Consider the following 27655-nt stretch of genomic DNA (forward strand, 5'->3'; position numbering starts at 1 on the left):
ATATAAAAGAAGAGTTGACCCTTAATCTGCATTAAGGCCAGAATAAATAGAAATAATTAGGAGTCAAAGACAAGTGTATGTCTTTGTTTTCAGTGAGCTTTGCTCCCCAACTCCTGCCTTGCTTACTCCCTCACTTATGGGAGGCACTCAGTAAACATTTACTATAGTAAATTGACCTGAGTACATGAAGTGGAGCTGCTTTATATGTTGTATTATTTGTGTGTCATCCTTCTAAATTATGAAGAGGAAAATACAAATTGAGTCCTTTGGTTTATGTGCCAGTTATTAATTTGTAACCCTGAAAACTGCCTAATAGTATTCTGTAATCGAGTAATTTTAGAGGAAAATGTGAATTTTTATTACAAAGCAACATCAGATGTTTACATCATTAAAAAATCATTATCAGTGGTGGATTGTAGGAACAGTACTGCAGCAAGTTAAGTATAAGAAAATATATAAGGGATTCTGTGGAACATGGGCTTTAGGAAATGAGTGGGACACACTTAAATACTTAACTTATTTAAAAACCAGTGTCATATTTTTAATATTAGGCAGTTAGGGAGTTTTATTAACTTTCTCATGACACTAGGATATTCCAGTCCCTGGGGCATTAATTTGGGGGTCCTCTACCATTGTTTTCCCAAAGTTCTTATATAGGCACATGGAATCCTTATGACTCAATATGTATTTTGTATGTTTTTGCATAATTTGCATACTATTTATACTTGCTCATATAAACTTTAAAAGTTGTTAGCCTGCCTTTAAAATAATTTATTATTATTGCATTATTGAAGAGAGTGTATGTGTGTGTACGTGTGTAATTATTTGTAGTTAAGATGATTAGGTACTTTTCCTCTTTTAGAATATGGCTTCCTAAGGTGTTCTGTGATAGAAGAGGCTATGATTTAGTTTGTAGCTTTGAAATTTCAAGAACTGGTTTTCAGTACAAATCCTAGAGAAATTGATTTATAAAATCAGGATTGATAAGAGGCTGATTTATAAACTAGAATACTGTTTTTTTCTTTCTAATATAAGCTAAGAGATAAATCTTTCCAATTACTGGAATGCTGTTAATATTCTATTCCTGTTGTCAGGGTACCTGAGAAACCAAGTAATAATCAGAAATAATTGATGAGCATGGAATTGGAGCATTAGGGGGTAGATAGTCTTTTGGAGTAATAACCTGTCTCAGCAGGTTATGTGTGAAATACGTGAAAGTGCTTAACATGATGCCTGTCGTGGTTATGATTTTCCTTGTGATTGAAGCTGTATCCATTAATACAGAGTTCATCTTTCTACATCTAATAACTAGGATATTGTTGCCTTCCAGTTAGTGTTTTTTTTTAATATGATCATTCTAAATAAATAGTGATAAATTCTTCTGTTTACTTTTTCCCATTTTCTATAACAAACATTAAAAAATGTCATTAGATTTCCTTAAGAGGGACTTCTTAAAATTAAACTTTAGTTATAATGCTGCATGTGAAATTCTGTAGTAAAAATTATTTTCACAATTGCTGTTTTAATCTAATGTTTCTTCTTATCAGAAGCAATTTTACGTGCTGGTGTTTTTTTTAGCAGTGTCCTCAAATATTGATGAGACATTTTGGGGAAATGCACACTCTCCTGTGATGGCTGGGCTGCTTTTATTATTTACTTATATTTTGAAGTATATTTGACACACAACATTATATTAGTTTCAGGTGTTACAACATGGTGATTCCTACAGTTCTCTAGATAACTGTATATACATTATGCTCACTTCAACTAGGTACCATCTGTCACCATGCGACACTTTTACAATGCCATTGACTATATTCCCTATGCCCTACCTTTCAGTCTCATGACTTACTTATTCTATAACTAGAAGCCTGTACCTGCCAGTCTCCTTCACCTATTTTGCCAGTGTCTCCACTTGCCTCCCTTCTGGCAACCACCAGGTTTGTTCTGTGTATTCATGGTGCACTGTTTTTTTTTTTTCCTTAAGCATTTCAGATAGATCTCCAAAGCAAATCATAACTATCTCAAACCGTATCAATACAGTGAGTTTTAAGCAGACTTGATGTGAGCTTTTAGCAGTTTCTATAGGTGAACCTTTGCCAGTATGTGTCTAGCTGGGTTTTGTTTTTTAGTACTTCTCTGTTTATGTCTTATTCATGTTGTTTTGAAAGGCATTGATCTCCAAAACTGAAAGTAGGAAGGTATTAGAGTTTATTTTTCTAATCAAAATCTTTGTATATCTTATAATGTATGCATTGATATGCACTTATGCATGTAAGTTATAAATAAATATATAAAGTTGTGAAGTTAAGATATTTTTACTGATGCGGTTATATAATAAAGTTTGGAGCCCGCTGGCGTTTGTTTTCTTAAAATCAGTATTCTCTGTGCTTAATTCTGCTTAGATGTCCCTCCTAAGTATACTCATTTTGTTAGGAATATGTTAGTTCTTCCTTACACTTTCTTGAATTTGGGCAGGTATCAGGCTAACATAAAAAAAAAAAATGCCCCCATATACTTTTCATTGCCCACATCTGCTCTTCATGAATAATGGCAACTTCTCTAGGCCGTTAAATGAATAGAAAAAAGTTTAAGTACCACCTACTATGCCTCATGACTAGAGTTGCCTTTCCTTCCTAGTTTGAGGATCAAAAAGAGCAATGTTTTCAAGAATTGGAACTGAAAAAAAAAAAAAAAGAATTGGAATTGATAGTCAGGTTTTGCCTATGTATACTTCTGAGATACTTATTCTAGAAATACAGCCACTGTGTCTTAGACATTCTTGAATTTCTGATCCTTAATTTAAGAAATATTTGGCCTGTAAACCAAGTTTGACCTAGTCATTTTTTAATAAAAGATAATGAAAACCCTACATCTTAAATTTATGCATATTTTCGGTCAAAGCAACTTTCCTGTTTAATCTGAGTAAAGGTCATATTAGCACACAGATTTAATCACGTCTATAATGTAATGTAGAGGATATGATAGATCCTCTTCAGGTCTTATTTAAAAATGAATAGAACTTCTATACTCTGTTCAATTCAGAACAATTGGCAGTGTTGTATCTATAATTTAATTGTGAATTTGAACCCATTAATGTCCTACTTAAAACCATTTATTACTGTATTGCCTCCAGAGCCCAAACAATATCCTGGATTCCTCCGGAGGATGTTAGTCTATAGAAGAGGAGTAGAGGGCATCGGGTTTAGACTGACCTAGGTTCACACTTTGGCTTTGCTATGTAATAGCGAAGTTTATATAACCCCTCAGAACCTTAGGAGAGAGCATTAGATGACAAAGTATAAGTGTAAACTATTTGAGTACAGTTCTGGCCATTTTGTAAATTGAGTAAACATAAGTATTATATGGCATCTATTGTTTGAATGATAACCTTAATAAGAATCCACTTCTCATGCACCCCAAAAGTCACTGTTTTAAGAAATTAAATAAGGTCCTTCCTCATCTATCCTTCCAACTTTCTTTTTAGCTCCTCATTTCTGGAACTTTAATCTCTGGCAGTATGCGGAATTATACTTTTAAATGTGCTCTTCCCATGGCCTTCCTACTTGGCTTTACTCTTACCAGTCATTGTTTTTTTTTCTCTTCATGGAGCCTTTATGTTTCTTCTGGACAGTGAATTCCTTTCTTCTGTACTACTTATTTTATGCTTTTTATTGTACATATTATAATTACTTGTCTCCCCTACAGGTGAGAATTTCAGGTTAGATCTTACTCATTTTTATTTACCCAGCAGTGTTAATTTAAGCACATAGCAGGTACTCAGGAAATGTTTGTTGAATGAGTAAATCTCACTTCTACCCTAGGGGGGTCCCATTTAAAGGTCTAAGATTTACACAAATTTGAATGGCTGTTATTAAGTAAGTTATTTGTACTTAATAAATCATGCAATTTCAAATGTATTGAAGTTAAGATTCTTTGAGTATTTATCATATTGGGGATATTGTGTTAATGTGTTCCATACATTGTTATATCAGTTAATTCCCACCCCTCCATGTGTTCCATGATGTGCAAATAGTCTCAGAAGTCATTGGCTCATATGGTTCATCTTCATTTAAAGAATGTAGAGAACAACAAGTTATTTCTTAATATTCTCAAGTTATAGTTCTTCTGTAGAACACACTTGTTATAGCTCTTAAAGAAAGAAGTATTTTGCAATTAATGGGCTTAATTTCCAAGCTTAGTGTTTTATTCTTTGTATTGCCACTGTGCTATGGAATCTATCCAAGTTACTATCTGTCAAAGCTGTCAAAGCCCATTCCCAAATTTATATTACTCTCTTTGCAAGGGCTTTAATTCAGAGTCATGTGATTTCTGTTTTTTATGAAGACTCATGTAGTTTTTTAATAGTTTTTATGAGTATCATACAAATATATTCTAATTTTTCATAATTTCAGTTTTTGTTATAGTTTATAATGATATGAACATATGAGAGCCATGAACGGTAGTTATTTGGGAGCTCAGTTTAGTCAGAGTTATTTTTTAGCCTCAGTTCTATTGCCATTTTAGGCCAGATATTCAATTTGGATGTTTGTCCTATATATTGTAAGGTGTTGAGCAGCATCCCTGGCCTCTCCTTGCTAAATACTAGTAATTATCCCTCAAATTGTGACTACCCAAAATATTTCCAGACATTGCCAGATACTCCCGGAAGACAAAATTACCTCTAGTTGAGAACCACTAGTTTGAGGAAATTTAGAACCAACAAAAGTAGATTTTTTTTCCCAGTTATCCATACTCCCTCACCCCCATTCCGTTTTAGAATAGTTTTATTGAGGTATGATTTGTATACAGTACAGCCAGTTAAAGATTACATTCAGTGGTTTTTAGTATGTTTACAGAGTTGTGCAACCATCACCACAATCTAATTTTAAAGATATTTTCATAACCTCATAAAGAAACCCCAGGCATATTAGCATTCACTTCCCATTTCTCCTCCTTGTCCTCCAGCCTGAGACGTACCTGGTTATCTTTTTATGTTTAGGAATATACATTCTCCTTGTCTGTTTTAAGTCAGTGTAAAGCAAACCAACTTCTATTTCATAGTATTTTTATTGAAAATCATTTGAAATGTACAGAGGCATATTCTTTCCTATGTCTAAGAGGCCCTTAGTTCTGTTTAGGGAGATGTCAAGTTTAATCTTTAGAGGAAATAAACCTAAATAGGCTGAGTTAAGACTCATTTTAGTATTATTCAGAAGAATGAGAAGTCCCCCTGGCCCTCCATGACAAGTGTTATGTTATAGAAATAAACAGTTTTGTTTTCCTGTTCAGTTCTAGGAGATAAACGCTATTCCTAGTCTATGTATAAAAAGTACAACTATGAAACACATATACCTAAAATAGCATCAAGAACCTGTTGCTTTACAAAGTAGATGATTTTCAGTGAATTGGTAGTTGGGTTAATTTTTTAAAAGATAAATAGTTCCCTTTGTTTTTCAGATTTGTGGGTCTATTTTACCTACACAGTAATAATGTTACCTAGTACTCACTATGTAAGAAAAAACCATGTAAAACATTGTTTTCCACACATGAAGCAAGGGCCAGTTGGATTATCTTGACTCTGTTTTCTTATCAATAATATGGTAATATTAATGACTGTCCTATTTGCTTCAAAGGTTTGGTATGAAATGCTGAAAGAATCAAATCAGTAATATTTGAAGGAAGTGGACACGAAGATTATACCTTCATTTTTTGTTATTTATCCTTTCCCCTCATGTTCCTATTATGTTTAAATGTTAAATTTTTAAAATGTCATTTATAGCCGACTTCACGGGAATCAACCAGGCCATATTTCCTTTGGCTTTAATGTGTGTGGTTGCAACTTATATAAAATATTTTCAACAAGTAAGACATAAGACAAAGGTCCTTAATAAATAGAACCACACAAAAAGAAAGACTTGAGTCCTAGTAGATAAATGGCAAAGGTGTGAATGCGTAAGAGGATTCAAATGGATTCAAATTCTAAACATTTCAACTCCATTAGGAATTTTTAAAAATGCAAATAAAAGTAATAATGAAATGCTATATTGGGTTTATGAATTGCCAACTTTTTTCCCTTTTAATATTGATCTTTAATATGTTAGTAATACATGGAAACACTTTCCTTGTTTATTTTTTTATTTTTATTTTTTTACTTTCCTTGTTTAAAAAAAAAAGTGCAACTGATATAAGTAAAGCTAAAAAGGCTCCTGCTGATTACATTTCATTCTTCAAATCCTCTTTTAGAAGTAAGCACTCTTAATCAATTTATTACATGTCCTTTCAGACCTTTTCCAGTTTGTTTATTATATGTGAATATCATTGTAGAAGATACCTAATATTTGTAATGTAACCATCAGGAACTTTGTTTTAGAGGTCTGTCTTAGGTTTGTATGTAGATTTTTCACATTCTTTTTAACTACACAACATTGCTGTTGTCTGTATTCTGCAATTCATAGCTATTTAGGTAGTTGCTGATTTTTTACTATTTTAAACACTGATAAAATGTATTCATTTTCACAGTCTGGCAAAAGTTAAGTTAAGCAAAACAGGATTGCTGGGGAGGGAGGGGCAAAACTGTTACAAATAGAACAGTGAGGGTAGATAGGACACATTGAGAAGGTGGTATTAGAATAAGGATTTGAAAGAAGTGAGAAAATTGAACATACATGTGCTGAGAAAGGACCATTCTAGGCAGAAAGAGTTTAAGAGCCATAAATTGAGATTATGCCTACTATGATCAAGGGATGGTAAAGAAGTTAGCATGGTTGAAGTTGAGTGAACTAGAGGATGAGATTGAAGAGGTGATAGGTGGCCAGTTTATATATAGGACCTTGTAGGTGATTATAAGGCCTTTGGCATTTACTTTGAATATAGTAGGATGCCACTGTAGCAGTTTAGAGAGAAGCAACACTTTCTGTGAACTCTGTTAAGAATGAATTGATACAGTAGGGCAGTGGTGGCAGTTAACTATGTAGTAATCAAGCAGGAGAAAGGCTTGGACTAAGGTGCAAATAGTGGAGGTGGTGGAGAAATGCTCAGATCCTGAATCTGTTTTGAAGGAGTACTCAGCAGGATAGGGAATAAGTATGAGAGAAAGGAATCAAGAATAAGGATTACTTCACAGGTTTTGATCTAGGTAAAGGTAGAGTTACATAGATGAAGTTGTAACTTTGTCTTAAGAAATATAAAATTCTAATAATGGTCAAATTTATCAATATTTTTCTTTGTTTTGGGATCTTATTTAAGAAAACCCTTTAGTTCTGCATTTTCTTCTAATATTTTTTGTTTGTAATTTTGTTATAATTTTGATTTTACATTTAGTTGGGTTTTTTAAAAATACCTGTTTGCATTTTACTTTTGTAAATAGTGTAAGATTAAGATCTGAAATTCCTCACCCCACCCCCAACTCCAAAGCATACCAAGCCAAAACAAATCATTTTCTCCTTTTCCCCCTAATTTTAGATGTCATTTTTATTATATATTTAAATTTCATGTAGATGTGCATCTATTTTAGATCCTGTATTCTGCTTTTTCTGAGCCATTGTTACATTGTTTTTAATTACTTAAGATTTGTAATACATTTTTATTCTACTTTTACCTTTTTAGAATTGTCTTGGCTGATTTTTCACATCTTGAATCAGCTAGTAGAGTTTTGTGGAAAATTTGTTGTTACGATTGTGTTTACTTTATATGGGTTGATTTTAGAGAAATTAACACATTTATAATAAGGACGTATATTTCTTTTCATGTCTTGCTTTATGTCCTTCATGTCTTCTTCCTCAGGACTTGCACATTTCTTTTTTTTTACATTTACTTAAATTCAATTAACATGTAGTGTATTATTAGTTCCAGAGGTAGAGGTCAGTGATTCATTAGTTGTATATAACACCCGGTGCTTATTACATCCCGTGCTTTCCTTAATGCCCATCACCCAGTTAGCCCATCTCTCCACCCCACCCTCCAGCAACCCTTAATTTGTTTCCTGTGATTAAGGGTCTCTTATTTTTGTCTCCCGCTCTGATTTTGTCTTGTTTTATTGTTCCCCTCCCTTCTCCTATGCTCCTGTTTTGTTTCTTAAATCTACATATGAGTGAAATCATGTGGTAATTGTCCTTCTCTGATTGACTTACTTTGCTTAGTATAATACGACTGGTTCCATCCATGTTGCAAATGGCAAGATTTCATTTTTTTTTGACAGCTGAGTAATACTCCCATTTTGTGTGTGTGTGTGTTTTATATATATATATATATATATATATAAAACACACACACCACATCTTCTTTATCCATTCATCTGTTAATGGACACCTGGGCTTTTCCCATAGTTTGTTATGGACATTACTGCTATAAAGATTGGGGTGCAGGTGCCCCTTAGATCATTATGTTTGTATCTTTGGGGTAAATACCTAGTAGTGCAATTGCTGGGTCATTGGATAGCTCTATTTTTAACTTCTTGAAGTAACCTCTGTACCGTTTTCCAGAGTGGCTGTACCAGCTTGCAGTCCCACCAGCAGTGTAAGAGGGTTCCCCTTTCTCCACATGAGACTTGCAGATTTCTTATTTTTTTTTAAAGATTTATTTATTTATTCATGAGAGACAGAGAGAGGCAGAGACACAGGCAGAGGGAGAAGCAGGCTCCTCACAGGGAGCCAGATATGGGACTTGATCCCAGATCCAGGATCACACCCTGAGCCGAAGGCAGACACTCAACCGCTGAGCCACCCAGGTGTCCCTGCACATTTCTAATTAATTGATTCTTGGGTATTCATGGTTATTATTGCTGTTGTAACTGTAATATTCTTTCTTTTATTTCTTTGAATTAGTTAATTGCTGATCTAGAAAAAAGCTGTTAATTTTTATGTTGATCTTGTCTATAAATGTCTTAGTTCTAATAATTTGTTGATATTCTCGAATTTCTTTTCTCATATAGAAGTGTTACTTCTTTATCTTATTGCATTGACTTATACCTTCATGATACATAGAATATCAAAGGAGTAGGGGTTCTGTTAGAAACCACAGTGGGATACCAATTTTTTTGTCTGTTAATTTTTTTTTAATCTTACTGAATTTCTCTTGTGCATGAAATGCAAAAGTACTCATGTATACTTCTAGTGGAAGTATAAGTGAATGCAGCTCTTGTGCAAGAGACATGTCCAAAAGATCTCACAGACAGTTTTTCTAGGAATCAGACTGGTTATCCCACACTCTTAACCCAGCTCCTTTTCACTGCCCAAACTGAAAACCTGAAGCCATTCTTAACTCTTCCATTTCCTTTATCCTCCACAATAGCAGCTATCATTTTATATTTACTGGATGTCTTATATCTGTTATTTTACCTACTCTTTACACCCCCCTGCACTAAGTACTGCTGTCCCAATTTTAAGTTAAGAAAACTAAAGTTCTGAGGACGCCTGGGTGGCTCACTCAGTTGGGTATATGCCTTCAGCTCAGGTTGTCCCGGGTCCTGGGATCAATTCTTGAGTTGTACATAAAATACCCAAAGTCACAAAACACCTAAGTGACGGAGCTAGTATTTGTTTTTTTTTTTTTAATTTTTATTTATTTATGATAGTCAGAGAGAGAGAGAGAGAGGCAGAGACATAGGCATAGGCAGAGGGAGAAGCAGGCTCCATGCACCGGGAGCCCGATGTGGGATTCGATCCCGGGTCTCCAGGATCGCGCCCTGGGCTAAAGGCAGGCGCCAAACCGCTGCGCCACCCAGGGATTCCCCGGAGCTAGTATTTGAATTCAGGTCTAGCTAACTCCAAAAGCTATTCGCTTTCTGTTGTATGTATTACTTATATTGATCACTAGGCCTCCATCTCCTGGAAATAATAAGAACAAATATTTTGTTCAGGTTGTTCATATTTATGTTGCTTATGGATTACTTGTAGTGTTTCAAAAGAACGTTAATGTGTAATACTAGGGTAATGGTTTTGTAAGTCATAGTATATGTGTATAATGGAATATTAAACAATCATACTATTATAAAAGAATTTGTAATATTTTTGAAGCACTTCTATTGTTAAATAAGTAAAAAAGAACAGGACACAATAAAGTTTTTTTTTTTTTTATCTTGTAACAGAAAGATAAGATGACTGCAAGAGCTATTATGCTTTTATGCACTCTTTAATTTGGCTATCATATGGATGTAATTAATGGGTAAAAGAAAAGTAGCCTCAAAGTTGATGTTTTAAAGTTTTAGTGTAGCTAATAAGGAGAGTGGTACTTAGTATTTGCCAAAACAAAAACATTTAGTAGGAGCAGGTTTTGAAGATGAATTAATTTTTAAACATGCCTTTATTAAGCTTATGTTATGGAGTGGTTGCTGTGTGTTGAGTAGTGTTCCACATCCTGGAGACCGCAGTGAACATGACAGGCAAGATCCCTGTTCTCATGGCACTTAACATTCAAAAGTGAGGCGAAGACAGAAAAAAGTTAAAAAGGACAAGATAATTTAATCCCAGTAAGACAAAACTTGGTGATGATACAAGAAATACACTAAAGGGTACCATTTTAGATGATGTGATCAGGAATGGTATTTGTAAAGAGGAGAGTTTTAAATTTAGATAGGAATATTACTGTCACCTAGGGGGCTCAGTGGTTGAGTAGCTGCTTTCGACTCAGGTCATGATCCCAGGGTCCTGGGATCTAGTCTCAGATCAGGTTCCCTGCAGAGAGCCTGCTTCTCCCTCTGCACATGTCTCTACCTCTCTCTGTGTCTCTCATGAATAAATAAAATCTTTAAAAAAAATAATTGAATATTACTATGGAGTCAGCTGTGCAAAGATTTGAGTGCCAAGACCTTGCCACCCAGACTGGAGAGGATGCGCAGAGGCCCAAAGAAGGGAATGAGCATGATATGTCTGAGGGCTAAAAAAAAAAAAAAAAAAGGCCGGTGTGTCAGGAGTAAACAGAGGAGAGATTGATAATACATGATGAGGTCTGAGAGGGTAGGGTTAAACTTGAGCAGGGCCTGGAAGCCTTGGTAAGGAATTTAGTGGCTTATACTTGACTGGTAGCAGTGGAAAAGAAAGAAAAGTAATACTGAGCTATGTCGAACTGTCTAGGATAGCTAGGTAAAGAAGTCAAGAGAGTTGTCAGGCTTAAATATATAAATTCAAATATGATTGGCTTGATATTTTTCATGGAAATAACTTGCCAAGTTGTTTAGGCATTGACAAATGTTCATAATGTGAAGAGTTTAAAAATCTATCTAGGAAGTGGTCAAGGGATCTGAGAATGATCAGCCAGTGATTGGGAATTCCTAGTACTTTAACGTAGTGAAGGACCTCTTAAATACCATTGCAGCCTGAAAGGAAAGACCTAGTGTTGTATGAACAACAGCTGGAAAAATTAAGCATTCAGAAGATACATAAAGGCATAAGAAATATACTTTGCCTATACATATTGTTTTACAGTTTACAAAGTCTACCCTTTAGGAAATCTACTTGATCTTGATAAAGAACTCTCTGAAGTAGATAGAGGAAAGGAATTTTAGGGAGGTCAGAATTATTAAGAGATGAGGAAACTTGAGGATATTTAAGTGCATGGTCATTGAATGGCACATGAATTAACTACATCTGACTTTACTTGCATTGCTTTGCCTATCACAGCATGTTTATTCAGAGGTGATCAGAAATTTAAATTTTAGCAGAAAAAACTAAAATATGTGTTCTTATTAAAACAATACAAAAGACATGTTTTTCATTTGTATTATATTTACTGTGTTTTGAATACACAGAGGAGAATGAGATTGACGTTGGCTGAGAGAATCAGAGGCTTAGTTTTCTTTGGAAAATGTGTACTCTTTCCTCACTCGCTAATTTTTATTCTTTTCTTGGTAGCTCTGCGTGTTTAAAGTACTATATATGCAGCTTTGAAATAAGCCCTTTTATTTTACACCCAATACTCACATGTTTATTTCTGCTACCATATTTTATTCTTGTGTTGCCACCCAACTCAGGGGAGACTTATAGCAATAATAGCTAACAAATAGTGAACAATTCTGTGACAGGCACTGTGGTAAGGGGTAAATTAACTTGTTTAATTCTTACATCAATTCTTGGTGGTAGGAGCATTCCTTTATAAATTGGTGTTTTCTGCTATTCCAAACCTGATGTGGAGAAAGTACTATGTTGAAAGAAAGGATCATTATAAGGTATATTCACATGCACTTCAGGATCAATTTAAACCATAGATAAAGTAGATGGTTTTTTTGGGTCATATTATATATTATTTATCATAGTTTTCTCTAAGTGAAGAAACCAAGTTGGTGTATGTGTAACCTGAAAAGTGAAGTAAGTCTAAGCTACGTAACATGAGTGAATAAAGTAGTAATTGCCTAAACGTCTGTTTTATGATTATAGTGATAGTACATAATTATCATGGTTTTACTTTTTAAAAAACTATTTAACTCAGTATACTTAAAAAAAGATTCCTCAATAAAGAGATGTTTGCTTAATTTTAAAGTATGGACGAATGAGAAATATCTATAAAACTTAATCATTTGTTTAGTTTTCATTCCTGTATTTTCTAGAGTGAATGAGACCTATTGCTTACTGTGGAAATGGATATAGCATCTTTCATCTGAGGGTCTCAGTGCTTTTCAGATAATGTCTCATGAATCCTCACAGCACTTTGGTGAGGTAGGTAGGTGGCAAGTATTATTATCTTCATTTTACAGATGAAGAAATTAAAGCCACCACAGGGTTAAATGATTTATGTGTAGTCCCACCAACCTGATATAGAGGCAGCCTGAGCTACTTATATGAGAATACTGTATTTTAGGAGGATTTGCATAGTAAAAATCATTAAATCATTGTCCCTTTGCTATTTTATTTGACACAGATTAACTATCAGAACAAATATGGTAGCTTTAAAATGTCCATATGGAATTTTTTTTAATCCTTTCTTTAGAAATAGAAAATATAATACTCTTTTCCCCCTCCCCAATTTTTAGGTCAGCAGCAAGGACAAGATGGAGTAAAGGTCCAACAAGCCACGATAGCTCCTGTAACTGTAGCAGTTGGAGGAATTGCTAACGCAACGATAGGTGCTGTTAGTCCTGACCAACTCACACAAGTGCATTTGCAGCAAGGCCAGCAAGCTTCTGATCAAGAGGTACAACCTGGCAAGAGGCTTCGAAGAGTTGCCTGTTCCTGTCCTAATTGTAGGGAAGGAGAAGGAAGGTAAATGCTCTGTTACCAACTTTATCTCTCTGGATGGCATAAAATAGTTAAAACCAAGTCATTGGTTGGTACTTTGATCACTAGAATGTCACTAGCTTTGTAGCACAGAAGTGGAGATACAATATTGTTATGACAGGGATTAAATTGAGCTAGTCAAAGAATGAAGTTTTAATGGTTTACTAACATAGCTTATACTTTTTAAAAAAATGGTTTCCATGTTTCATTTATTATGTAAAAACTTTAATTTTATTGATGCAAAATTCACATTCCATACAATTCACTCATTGTACTTTTCCTTGGTTTTTAGTATATTCACATAGTTGTGCATCTGTCATCACAATTTTAGAACGTTTTCATCACCTCCAAAAGAAACACCTATATTTTTTAGTCATCACCCTTTTGTCCTCCAGTCCTCCTAGCTCTAGGCAACCATTGAACACATTTCTGTCATTATGCATTTGCCATTCTGGACATGCATATAAATGGACTCGTGCAATTATGTGATTTTTTTGCACCTGGTTTCATTTATGTAACATAATGTTTTTAAGGTTTATCCATGTATTAGGTATTGGTACTTCATTCTTTTAAATGAATAAATATCATTCCATTATATGGATAACACAGTATTTTACTTATCCATTTATTTATCAGTTGGTGGATACTTGGAATTTTTCCACCTTTTGGCTACTCTGCTGCTTATAAACATTTTTGTACAGATTTTGGTGTGGACACAGGTTTTCATTTCTATTGAATGTATACCTAGGAATGGAATTAATGATTCATATAGTAACTTTAAGTCTAACCATTTAAGGAACTGCTTATTTTCCATAGCTATACCATTTTACATTACCACCAGTAGTGTATGAGAAAGTTCCACTTGTTGCCAACACTTGTTATAATTCGGCTTTCTGTTTATAGCTTTTTTAATGTGTGTGAAGTGTATCTCAGTATGGTTTTAATTTGCATTTTCTTGATGACTTCATTAGTGAAGTGTGTTTTCATGTGCTTATTGACCATTCATATATCTTTTTTGGACAAATGTCTATGGAGATCTTTTGCCCATTTATCTTAAAATAAAAAAAAAAAAAAAGAGAGAGGCACCTGGGTAGTTTATTTGGTTTAGCAGGCAACTCTTAATTTCTGTTCAGGTCATGATCTCAAGAGTCCTGGGATTGAGCCCCATGTAGAGCTCCACACTCAGCGAGGGAGTCTGCTTGAAGATTTCTCTCCCTCTGCTCCTCCGCCTGCTTGCTGTCTCTAAAATGAGTGAATGAATTTTTTTTTTTTTAAGATTTTATTTATCCATTCGTGAGACACACAGAGAGAGAGGCAGAGACGCAGGCAGAGAGAGAAGCAGGTTCCACGCAGGGAGCCTGATGTAGGACTTGATCCCAGGACTTCAGGTGATCATGCCCTGGGCCGAAGGCAGATGCTCAACTGCTGAGGCACCCAGGTGTCTTTTTTTTAAGATCTTTTGCCCATTTTAAATTAGTTTTTAAAGTTAAATTGTAATAGCTCTTTATATATTCTGGATAGAAGTTCCTTATCAGATACACAATTTGCTAATATTTTCTCCAATTCTGAGAGTTATCTTTTTACTTTCTTGATAATGACAGAGACACTTGCAATTCTTTGTGAATTTTAGAATTAGCTTGTCAGTTTCTACAAAGAAGACAGGTGGGATTCTGATGGGGGTGTACGGAATCTTTAGATCAGCTTAGGAAATATTGACAACAGTATTGTGTTCTGATCCTTATTCATGGTATGTGTTTTTCTGTTTATTTAGAGATCTGATTTCTTTTGACACTTTTGTAGTTTTCAGAGTATAAGTTTTACACTTTTGTTAATTTGTTCCTAAGTATTTTATTCTTTTTGATCCTCTTGTAAATGGAACCTTTTTTTTATTGTTCATTGCAAGTGCATAGAAATACAGTTAACTTTTGTTTATTGATCTTGTATCCTGCAGCCTTACTGAACTCTTTTTTTTTTTTAATGGATTCATTAGGGTTTTTATATATGTAAGATCATGTCAGATAGAGATAGTTTTACTTCATCCTCTCTACTCTGGATGACTTTTATCTCTATTTAACCTAGTTGTTCTGTCCAGAACCTATAGTGTAACATTGAATAGAAGTGGCAAAAGTGGACAAATCCTTGTTTTGTTTCTGATCTTAGGGAAAAATGCCCAATCTTCCACCATTAAGTATATTAGCTCTGAGCTTTTCACATATGCCCTTAAATAAGAAAGCTCCCTTCTATTCTTCCTTCATTGTGTTTTTGTCATGAAAGGGTGTTGGATTGTTTCAAATGGTTTTCTGCATCTGTTGAGGTGATCACATAGTTTCTGTTCTTTATCAGTATGATGTGTTATATTAATTACTTGTCAGATGTTAAAGTACTTTTGCATTTGTGGAATAAATCTGACTTAGTCGTGGCATATAATTCTTTAAATATGTTGCTATATTCAATTTGCTAATATTTTGTAAAGGATTTTTGCACCTCTGTTCATGAGAGAGAACTGTTCAGTTTTCTTACGTCTGTTTGCTTTTGGTAAGGGTAATTTGGCCTCATAGGATGAGTTGGGAAGTGCTCCCTCCAGTTTTATTTTTTGAAAAAGTTTGTGAAGAACTGATAATAATTCTTTAAATGTTTTGTGGAATTCACCAGTGAAACTGTCTAGTGCCTGGGCTTTTTCTTCTGGAATATTTTTGGCTACTAACTCAGTCTCTTTACTGTTAAGGTTTTTTTTCTGATTGTTCTTGAGTCCATTTTGATACTTATTATCTTTTGAGGAATTTATCCACCTCATCTAAGTTATTTAAGTAATTGGCATACAATTATTCTTGGTATACTTTTATAATTTTTTTTTATTTCTGTAAGGTTGGTAATGAGTCTTCTTTCATTTCAGAATCTAGTAATTTTTTTCTTCTCTTTTTTTCTTGGTCAGTCTACCTAAAGGCTTGTTCAATTTTGTTGACCTTCTCAAAAATCAAGTCACATCAGCTTTTGGTTTCATTGATTTTTCTCTGTTGTTTCTGTATTCTCTATTTCATTAGTTCCTGCTCTGTTCTTTATTATTTCCTTCCTTCTGTTTGCTTTATTTTAGATTTAATTTGCTTTTTCCATTGTCTTAAGATGGAAGGTTAGGTTATTGATTTAAGATCTTTATTAATGTAGGCTTTTAGAGCTAAAAATTTCTCTGTAGGTATTGCTTATTTCTATGTATCCCTTAAATTTTGGTATGTTGTATCTTCATTCTTCTCTGCTTTCTGTTTGGTTTTCTTTTTTGACCCACTGGTTATTTAAGAGGGTATTGTTTAATTTCTAGGTATCTGTGAATTTTACACTTTCCTCTATAATTGATTTCTAGTCTCATGTCTTTGTTTTTCATTGAGGTTTGTTTCATGGCCTAGTGTGTGGCTTATCTTGGAGAACATTTTATGTGCATTTAAGAAGAATGTATATTTTGCTACCGTTGGGTGGAGTATTTTGTGGTTGTCTGTTAGGTCAAGTTTATCAAGTCTTGTTTCCTTGTTGCTTTTTTGCCTAATTGGTTGGCTTTAATCTCCCTGTATCTTTCTGTCTTTGAATGTCAACTGTGTCACCTGTAGACAGCATGTAGTTGGATATTGGGGTTTTTTGTTTGTTGTATTTTTCTTGAGATTGGTTTATTAGAAAGAGAGTAGGGGGAGGAGCAGAGGGAGATAATCTTCAAGCAGACTCCCTGCATCCCTGCTGAGTACAGGGCTTGATGCTGGTTCAGTCCCATGACCCATGAGATCATGACCTTAGCCAAAACCAAGAGTCAGCTGGATGTTTGACGACTGAGCCATTCAGATGCCCCTCTTGTTTTTTTTTTTTTTTTTCAAATCTAATCTGACAAAATCTGTCTTTTGATTGGATTGTATGATCCATTTACATTTGATATTGATATTGATATAGTTGAATTTGTGTGTTTCATTTTGCTTTTTGTTTTTTGTGTCTCATGTCTTTTTGTTTCTCTCTTCCTTTACTGCTCTCTTTTGCATTAAGCAAATATAGCACTGTAATTTGTAAAGTAGCATTTTAATTTTGTTAATGATTTTTTCACTGTATTATTTTTGAGTTACTTCTTTAGTAACTGTTCTTGGCCTTACCATATATATCTTATCATAATCAGCTTAAAGTTTATTAACTTAATTCCAGTGAAATGTTATTTTTTATAGGTCTGTTTCCTTTTGCTTCCTTTTGTGATGTTATTGCATATTATATAAATTGTTATAATACATATTATGTCTGCAAGTGTTACAGATCCAACAGTACATTGTTATAAATTATTGCTTTATATAATGTTGTCATTTAAAGAGATTGAGAGACCAGAGGGATTTCAGGGTCACCAAGAATAATTTGGAGGTTGCCAGGGCCTCGTTTTAAAGTGTTTTCACGTCTGATGTTTGAGGTGGGGGGGGGGTTGAGAGAAGATGAACAAGTATATATAACTTTTGCTATGTTAATTTTATCCTAGTTCTCTGTATTTGTTCCTCATATTTCAGTTCCTTTCTGGCATCATTTTCTTATCCCACTACAACTTTGCTCCCACCTCCCTGCTTTGTGCTCTTACTGCAAATATGTTAAATAGATTACATTTCTATAATATTATGGGCTTGACAATACATTTTACACTTACTGTTTTATAAAATTATTTTTTAAATCATGTAAGACAAGAAATATGCACTTACACTGTCCTCTGTAATTACCCTCGCTAGTGCTCTTTTGTTTCTTTGTGTGCATTTGAATTACTTTCTGGGTTCAGTTGATGCAACCTGAAGAACTTCTTTAGTCTAGTTTCTTGCAAAGCAGGTCTGCTCAAAACAAATTCTCTGTGTTTGTTTATCTGGGAATATCTGTATTTCACCTTTATTTTTGAAAGGCAGTTTTGCTGGATAGAGTTGTGTTGTTTCAGTTTTTTTCTCTTGAGTACTTTGCACATGTTTTCATTCTGTCTTTTGACCTCCATTGTTCTGCTGAGAAGTAGTTCTTTTACCGCAGTTCCCTTGTAAGTGACAAGTTATTTTTCCTTTGCAGCTTTCAAGACTTTGTCTTTGGGTTTCAGGATTTTCAGTATATGAGGTGTTTGTGGATCTGTGAAGTTATACTGCTTGCAATATTGTATGTATAGATCCATGTTTTTCAATAAGTTAATATTTTTTCCACTGCCTTTTCTCCTCCTTTATTCCCTCATCTCTCTGCTTCCCTCACTCAGACTTTGGTGTCCCACATTTCTCAGGCACCTTGTTCATTTTCCTTTGTTCTTGTTCTTGTCTGTTTTTGGATTGCATAATCTCTGTTGATCTATCTTGAATTTTGCTATTTCTTTCTTCTCTTGATTCCCCCTAGTGAATTTTCCATTTCACTTGTACTTCTGTCTCCACAATTGCCTATTGTTTTTTTTTAATCACTTGTAACTCTTCACCGATATTTTCTGTTTGATGTGACATTGTTATTATACTTTGCTTCTTTAATCATGGTGTCCTTTAGTTCTTTAAACATGTTTATTAATGGCTACTTTGAAGTCTTGTTAATCTCTTTGCTCTCACAGTTTTACTTGTTTTCTTTTGTTTGTTTTTGAGTGTATGGGTCATACTCCCCTATTTTATTTTTGGCATGTTTCATATTTTTTGTTGGAAACTGGATGGTTTAATGTATTGTAGCAACACTTAGTACTGCTCCCCTGCCTTTCCCCACTCCTGACTTATTGTTTGCTTGCTTATGTAGTGACTGACTGGGTTATTTTGGTGAACTCCAGCGTGAAGCATGTTGCTCCTCAGTGGTTGTAGAATTGGGTATGCTTAGTGACCCTGGATGACAGTGGTTTGTGCAGGGATCTTTGTCCTGTCCCTGACCACACCCAGCTGTTAAACTCTCCTAATTGTCAGCTGATTGTTTCATTGTTTGCAAAATGCCCTGTAACCTGTATTACAGACTGATCTAATCAGATTCTTCCTAAGGACGAGATCTACAGGTCTGTGTTTGAGATTTATTCTGATTTTGGAGAGCTACTCCAGTTGCCTCTTTCCTCGGGTCTTTCTGACAACCTAGTCAGCCTATAGTTTTGCCTGTTTCTCCAGTATATCTGTTAGTCTCCTCCCAATTGTGTTTTGCAGTAGACTCCACTGTTTTTAAGAGTGCAGAGTGCCCTTAGGCTCAAACTTTTTCACACTGTGTTTGCAAATGAATTTGATTCCTTTGGGAAGAGATTTGGAGTTCTCTTTTATGCTGTGCTTCCTCACTGGCCAAGATCTCTTTGTCATGGCTCTTGAACTTGGGGTTGGGATACTGGTTCATTCTTTGAGGAGCATCCTTGTTCTAGGAGCTGAGTTTTGGTGGCAGGGGAGCAGCAGTAGCCTCAGGTTTTCTTGGCTTGCTTCTGCTGGCTTAGAAGTTCTGATGTATGCCCGGCAAATGAGCTGAGTCAAGGATGATCTGTCCTGCAGTATTCTCATCGTGCCCTATCCAAGGTAGAGCTGGAGTCTCTGAGTTGGATTTGGATAGAAGAGAGTTCCCTACCTGTTAGCCATACTTGCCTGGAATTTAGCCTCAGCAACAGATAAGTGGGGGTAGAATGAAAAATGCTGACATCTTCCCCAGTCCTGGGGAGATTATCCCTCCAATTGGGAGGTGAGAAAAGGGAACCCTTTCCTTGGCTGTATCACTCCAGAGTGTTTCTATGTCAAGGGAGGTGACGAGGCAGAGGGATAGAGGGTTGGGTTTTAGTTCAAATACCATAGACTTTCACTATTTTTACACTTATTTTATTGAGTATCTATTTATTTATGTGCTGTGTGCTCATAGAACCGTTTCCAGAGACTGTAGATGGCATTTGTTTGTTTTTTTGTTTTATAATTTTCACTGGGGAGTGGACCCATGGAGCTCTTCATGCTGTTTTGCTGGAAGTGAAACTCTGAACCTTACTCTTTTAAATGGGGATTATCATTCTTTGGCTCTTTAGAGAAGAATTTCAAGTGTCTTGAAAAGCTTAGAGACTTTTTTTCCCCAAGGGAAGAGAGCCTATTAGGGAAGGAACATGAAGTCCATGGTAGAACATGAATTTTGTGAGATAAACATGTTTTCATATTAGTTTTGAGTTTAGTACATAACTCTTTTTTTAATTGAAAATTTTCTGATTCTTAACTACAGTTGTGGCATCATGAGTTTTAAAACCTATTTAGAAATGCATCCTTTAAGAACCTTGATCCTCATCCCTACCCCCTTTTTTTTTTCATAATTATAAGCTTGGTGTTTGGGATGTAATTAATGTTTGGCTTTTGTTTTTGTTAGAGGCAGTAATGAACCAGGAAAAAAGAAACAGCATATCTGTCATATTGAAGGATGTGGAAAAGTTTATGGCAAAACATCTCACCTCCGAGCACATCTTCGCTGGCATACTGGAGAAAGACCTTTTGTATGCAACTGGATGTTTTGTGGCAAAAGATTCACAAGGAGTGATGAGCTTCAGAGACATAGAAGAACTCATACAGGTTAGTTGGCTTATTTTAGGGCTTGTACATTTTACTAATTTTTTAGTGTTCACTTGAAAATTGTAGGATAGTTTAGCTATGAAATTGGAAATATGCAAATTAAAGACAATTCACTTTAGTGATTTTATGAGATGTTTAAGATAAAAATTTTTTACCTCATTTCCGAGATATATTTTATTCTACTTTTTGTAAGGTTTATCAGCATAAGTACGTAACATGAAATATATTCATTCCATTTGATTATTTTGTATTAGGTTGTTGAATTCATGTATATTAGTTTTTGCAGTATTTAAATAGGTGAAGAGAGTATAATTATGATGTTATTGGTGACCTTTGTTAGTTTTTGGGGTTTTTTACAATTTAGAAAAAAGACTAAAGTGTAAGGAATAATGTAACAAATATATACTTCTCATTTAGAGTTTACAGCTGTTAATATATTTGTTATTTTTTAAGACAAATTATATAAATTTGACATCATCTTTGTCCTCTCAAAGACAATAGCTACCATGAATTTACACTGTAAGTTGTTAGTACAGCTTTAATACTCTTATATATACTGTTCATGGATGTATATGTAAAATATTGGTTTTACATGTTTAGAAATTTTACTTAAATGATATAATACCATAATTCAGTTATCATTGTTTTAAGATGTATCGAGTATATATGTGTACATATAAGTATATGTATATATGTTTGTAGTACTTTTAACTGCTACTTACTTAGTATTCTGTTAATATGACTCTGCCATACTGTATTAATCCATTCCTTCTGCTTAAATCATCATTAGATTTTTTGCTGTCACAAACTTTGTTACTGTGAAAATACAGTGAACATGTATGTGAAGTAGAATTATTGGACCATGGAGAATTCTAAAGAGTTGCTGTTACCATCTCTGCTTCACTAGCAGTAACTGAGAGTTTCCATTTTGCCATATATTCACCAATATTCAGTAGTGTTAGCTTTTGAAAATTGTCGGTGTGGGGCACCCAGTTGGCTCAGTCAGTAGAGCATGTAACCAGATCTCAGGGTGATGAGTTCAAGCCCCACTTTGGGTGTGGAGCCTACTTTAAAAAATAGATAAATACTCTTACTTCTTAAAAGAAAAAACATTTTTGTAAATCTAAAATGGTTTCTCATTTTTTTTAAGTAGTCGTTTTCCTGGCTATCCATGAGATTAAGCATCTTTTTATGTTTGTTGGTTACTTATATTTCTTTTTCTGTTGATTATTTCCTTGCTCAGTTTTCTTTTGGGTTGTTTTCCTTTTTCTTACTGATTTATATGTTAAAATTTCTTCCTATATCGCTAGTCTTTATCTTTTTGCTATTTTTTGTCACATGGATATTTTACATTTTTATTTAGTCAGATATGTTTTTTTCTTTTGTCCTTTGCTTTTCTTTTTTTTTAAATTATTTATTTATTTATTTACAATAGTCATACAGAGAGAGAGAGAGAGAGAGAGGCAGAGACACAGGCAGAGGGAGAAGCAGGCTCCATGCACCGGGAGCCCGACGTGGGATTCGATCCCGGGTCTCCAGGATCGCGCCCTGGGCCAAAGGCAGGTGCCAAACCGCTGTGCCACCCAGGGATCCCTGCTTTTCTTATTTTTAATGAAATACTCTCCTATCCTAAGATCATAAAATTGTTTTTGTTAAGATTTTATTTATTTGAGAGCGAGAGAGAGCGAGCGAGCGCAAGTATATGGGAGAGAGCACAAGCAGGGTGTTGAGGGAGGCAGAGGGAGAGGGAGAAGCAGACTCCTTGCTGAGCAGGGAGCCCGACACAGAGCTCAATCCTAAAATCTTGAGATTATGACCTGACCAAAGGTAGATGCTTAACTGGGTGAGCCAGCCACCTAGGCACTCCTCAAGATCATAAAGTTTTTAAAAACATTTTCTTCTAATGCTTTAAAGTGGGTTTTTTTGTGGGTTTTGTCCCTTTTTCTAAGTTTTACACTACCCTCTCTACTTAGAATATGTCTGATACACATTTGAGTTTCAGTATTTAATTGTTGAATAAATTAATAGTTGGGATAATCTTTCAAATTAGACTTTACCCCTGAACTTATACCAAGGTACATGGGGGAGAGAAGAGGAAATAGAATCGATGTGTATTGATCAGCTACCATACATCACATGTTTCAAATAAAATATCTCCTTTGATTCTAACACTGTGTGAGATAGATATTAGCTCCATTTTACAGATTAGAAAAGTCTCAGAGAACAAAAAATAGTTGTTAAATTTATTAAAAGTTTAGTTTGATATGTACATAAATTAGTAGGCAGATGAGTCTTAGTATACTGGCTGAATCCCTTAGTTAGCATAATGCTAAAACTAAGAATTTTAGTTAAAAAATTTTTTAAAAGGTTCCCATATGGTATTATTGCATTGGAGTTTCTAATAATGCCACCTCACCATTGATACTGGCATACATACATACATAGTGTGATTAATCCCATAACTGTGTTGATGTCTGTTTTAAAAAAATGCTCTGCTGTTTATATCAGTATGATAGGATACAGTATTTCTGCTCTGGATTAGCAGTGGGACAAGTTAGGGAAGCCAAGAAAAATTGCCACTTTCTTTGATTTGGAACCTCACATTGTGATTTTATCATTTTATTTGAGAAATATGAGTCTCTAAAGCCTCTCTTATCACATATCCACAATCCAAGAGATATATAAAAACAAATTTATCTAAGGGTTTATATACTCATATACTTCAAAACCAAATTATTAATGGTTTGGAGGCATATTTTCTTTTTTTAAAAAAAGATTCACATCATTATAATCTAGCCTGAATAATTCAGAATTTAATGTATTTTAAGCTTACTTTCAGTGTTCCAGACCTCTTGAATACATTATACACAAAATTTTGTTATTAAACGTTACATTGAAAACTGTTAAGCTTAAATCAGTATGCTGCTGTTACTTTTAGTGACGATTATAGTAACTTCTAAGTATTAAAGTTTTTGAAGAGAATATGAAACAATATCTTTTGAAATGAATATGTATTGATTAAGCATTTAATATGTTAAGTTGAAAGCCTTGGCCATTCATTTTAAGAACGATGTTTTATTTAAAGGCCAACCACTATGCTAAGTAGAAACTCAGTACCTTAATATGAATGAATATATGAGTTACTTTTATTGATTACTGAAAATAGTGTGGTTTTTTTTTGTTGTTGTTTTTTTGTTTTTTTGCTTTTTGGAAAAATTTTTTTTTTAGTTTCCAAATGAACGCATAATCATAGGGGCACCTGGCTAGCTCAGTCAGTAGAGCACACAACTCTTAATCTTAGGGTTGTGAGTTTAAGCCTCACGTTGAGCTTACTTCAAAAAATAAATAAAATCTACCAAAAAAATTAAATCATAAAGTGGTTACAATGCTAAGGGGATTGCTTTTTAAAATTAGTTTATTTTAAATTTTAGTTGACATATGTTAGTTTTAGGTGTACAACACAGTGATTTGACATTCTATATACATTATGAAATGCTCACCACAATAAATAGTTGTATCTGTCACTGTACAAGGTTACGACTGTATTCTTTGTGCTGTACTTTACATCCCTGTGACATACTCATTTTATAACCATAAGTTTGTGCCTTTTAATTCCCTTCATCTATTTTGCCCATCTCTCCACCCCACTTCCTTCTGGCAACAACCAGTTTGTTCTCTGGATTTATGAGTCACTTTTTGTTTTGTGTTAGTTTGTTGTTTTGTTCTTTAGATTCCACATTTAAGTGAAATCCTATGGTATTTGTCTTTGATGTAACTTACTTCACTTAGCATAATGCCTCCTATCATCCATCTTTTGCAAGAAGGCAAGATTTCATTCTTTTTTTAATGGCTTAGTGATACTCCACTGTCAGTATATACCACATCTTCTCTATCCATTTATCTGTCAGAGGATACTGGGGTTGCTTCCAGATCTTGGCTATTGTAAATAACACTGCAGTAAACATAGGGATACATAGGGCTTTTCAAATTAGTGCTCCTTTCTTCTCAGAAGAGGAATTACTGAATTGTATGGAATTTTTATTCTAATTTGTTAAGGAATTTCCATATTATATTCCATAGTGGCTTCCACAGTACATTCCTGCCAACAGTACATGCAGATTCCTTTTTCTGCATCTTCACCAACAATTATTTTTTGTTTTTTTGATACCAGTCGTTCTGACAGTTGTGAGGTGATAGCTCATTGGAGTTCTGATTTGCATTTCCTTGATAATTAGGGATGTTGAGCATCTTTTCATGTATCTATTGGTCACTTGTACATCATCTTTGGGAAAATGTCTATTCTAGTCCTCTGCCCATTTTAAATCAGATTTTTTTTTTTGTGTTGTCTGAATTCTTTATATATTTTAGATATTAATCCCTTATTCGATATATTGTTTACAAATATGTAGGGGGGGGCAGCCCGAGTGGCTCAGCGGTTTAGCGCTGCCTTCAGCCCAGGGCGTGATCCTGGAGACGCAGGATCGAGTCCCATGTCAGGCTCTCTGCATGGAGCCTGCTTCTCCCTCTGCCTGTGTCTCTGCCTCTCTCTCTCTCTCTCTGTTTCTCATGAATAAATAAAATCTTAAAAAAAAAAAACAACAAATATTTAAGGGGATTCCTTGCCCTATCCCATGTTCTAATCCCTAAGAGAACCATTTTTAATTTAGTAACTATTTTTTGCATTTTTATTCTCCCTGTGATAATTGTCATATATCTAAATAATACTCTTATTGTTACCCATGTCAGTATTAGACACTAACCCTTCTTGCATTGAGAATTCAGAATTTACCTCACTTTACACCATCTGATGATGTTCAAATTTTTTTAAAAGTGCAGGCCTCATGCTATCACTTGACTCACCACTCTGTGGTACAGATGTTAGCATGTATGTCTTTCATTCATTCCCCATTGTTTTACCTCTTAACCTCTCTTACATTAAAATTTTACGTCTTCTCTTTCTCTTGATGTTAAAATGTTTACTTTTTTCCAATAAGCACTGTTCCTTTGTTCAGTAGCTTATTAGTTCCTTTTTTTTTGGTAAGATTTTATTTACTAATTTGAGAGAGAACATGAGTGGGGCAAAGGGAGAGGGAGAAGCAGACACCTCACTGAGCAAGTAGCGCAACTTGGGGCTTGATCCCTGGCCTGTTCCGGATATCATAACCAGAGCCCAAGGCAGACCCTTAACTGACTGAGCCACCCAGGCATCCCTAGTTAGTTTAGTCACCAGGCATCTAGCTTAGTTTAGTTCCTTTTTTTTTTTTAATTTTTTTTTTATTTATTTATGATAGTCACAGAGAGAGAAAGAGAGAGAGGCAGAGACATAGGCAGATGGAGAAGCAGGCTCCATGCACCGGGAGCCCGATATGGGATTCGATCCCGGGTCTCCAGGATCACGCCCTGGGCCAAAGGCAGGCGCCAAACTGCTGCGCCACCCAAGGATCCCTTAGTTTAGTTCTTAAAGTGAAACACCAATAAATAAAATAAACAATAATTATGTTTATACTGTGTGATGTGATAAGTGATTATATATCCTTTCCTGTTTTTTCTTGAAGTTTCTTTTTGCCTTTCCCCCCTTGCATTGGCTAACTTTATCACCTCCTTTTGTTACTTCACCTTTTCAAGAAAAATATCAGCTCCATCCAATTTTTCCTTTTCTTCAGAGGTTCCAGCTTTCTAATAAGTTTGCATAGGTATAATCTTGAGACTTCTCTTCCCTGCTGTATTCGTTTTGATAAAGTGTTCTCAAGATCTTCTGCCTTCATTTTTCTTGGTTTACTTCATTCTGTAAAACATTCTGAAATGCTTTCTACAGTACAGCTCTAGGAAGTAACTTGTCTGAAAATGTTTTTATATTGCTTTCCAACTTAATAGATGGCTTGGCTAATACAGAATTTTAGGTTGTAAAGATACTTGAAACATTAGTGGCAGTGCTCTATCCTTTTCTTACATCTGTTTTACTAGTATGAAGTCCATTGTTACTCTTTTCTTACTTTTTTGTAGATGATCTGATTTTCCTGTCAACTTTTAAGAGCGTATTTACTTATTTATTTGTATTTTTACTTTGAAATAATTCTACACTTACAGAAGAAGTTGTAAAAATAGTATGGAGAGTTCATATGTACCCTTTATGCAGCTTCGTCTAATACTACATAATCTACATAACTTATGAAAACTAAGAAGCTAACATTGGTATAATATTAGTTATTAAATTACAGACCTTTCCACAAATAATACTTTTTCTGTTCCAGGATTCAGTCCAGAATACCACATTGCATTTCTTATGGTTATTTAGTCTCCTGTAATCTGAAATTTCCTTACTCTTTTTTTGTTGTTGTTTTTTCTTACCTTGGCAGTTTCGAAAATTAGGTACTTTGTAGGCTACCCTCCAATTTGGGTTTATTTTCTCATGATTAGACTGAGATTATGAACTGTTGAGAAGTATATCATAGACATCATTGTGCTTTTTCATCTCATCAAGAAGTATACGATGTCAGTGTGTCTTACTGCAGGTGAATTCATTAAGATAGTGTATGCCAGGTATCTCCACTGTGAATTTGTTGTTTTTTTTTCTTTCTATACTCTTTTTTTTTTTTCCCCCTATGGTACTTTCTATACTCTTTATTAGAAGCAAGGCACTAAGTCCATTCTACACTGAAGGGACAGTGAAGTAAGCTTCACCTTGTGGAGGGAGAAGTGGCAAAGAATTTATTAAAACTAGTTTTAGTAAATGTGTGAGGTGGGTTAGGGAAGGAGGATTCTTTGAGTCTATGCAAATATCATATTTCTCTGTAAAGAAAATTCTAATGTTTCCCTTTTAGCATTCCTCATTATTTCTGGCCTACAGCAATTACTTTGCTGTTTTAAAAGTCGTTTCTGTTTTGCTCTTTCCTTGTACAATTTTCAGTTTTGTTTCTTGTGCAAGGAAGATTTATACCTTTTTCC

At 34.6% G+C, this 27655-nt stretch overlaps 1 protein-coding gene across 2 annotated transcripts in view; it reads left to right on the forward strand.

Moving 5' to 3' along the window:
* The window catches only part of SP4 (Sp4 transcription factor), a 76137-nt gene that overhangs the window by 29700 nt on the left and 18782 nt on the right, over positions 1–27655 (forward strand). For both annotated transcript variants that reach the window (XM_055314869.1, XM_055314870.1), the window contains exons 3-4: positions 12965–13193; positions 20511–20710. In XM_055314869.1, the coding sequence (XP_055170844.1) occupies positions 12965–13193; positions 20511–20710 (429 nt within the window). The remainder of the gene's footprint in view (positions 1–12964; positions 13194–20510; positions 20711–27655) is intronic.

This window comes from Nyctereutes procyonoides, unplaced genomic scaffold (genome assembly GCF_905146905.1).
Source record: "Nyctereutes procyonoides isolate TBG_1078 unplaced genomic scaffold, NYPRO_anot_genome, whole genome shotgun sequence".
NCBI classification, from domain to species: domain Eukaryota; kingdom Metazoa; phylum Chordata; class Mammalia; order Carnivora; family Canidae; genus Nyctereutes; species Nyctereutes procyonoides.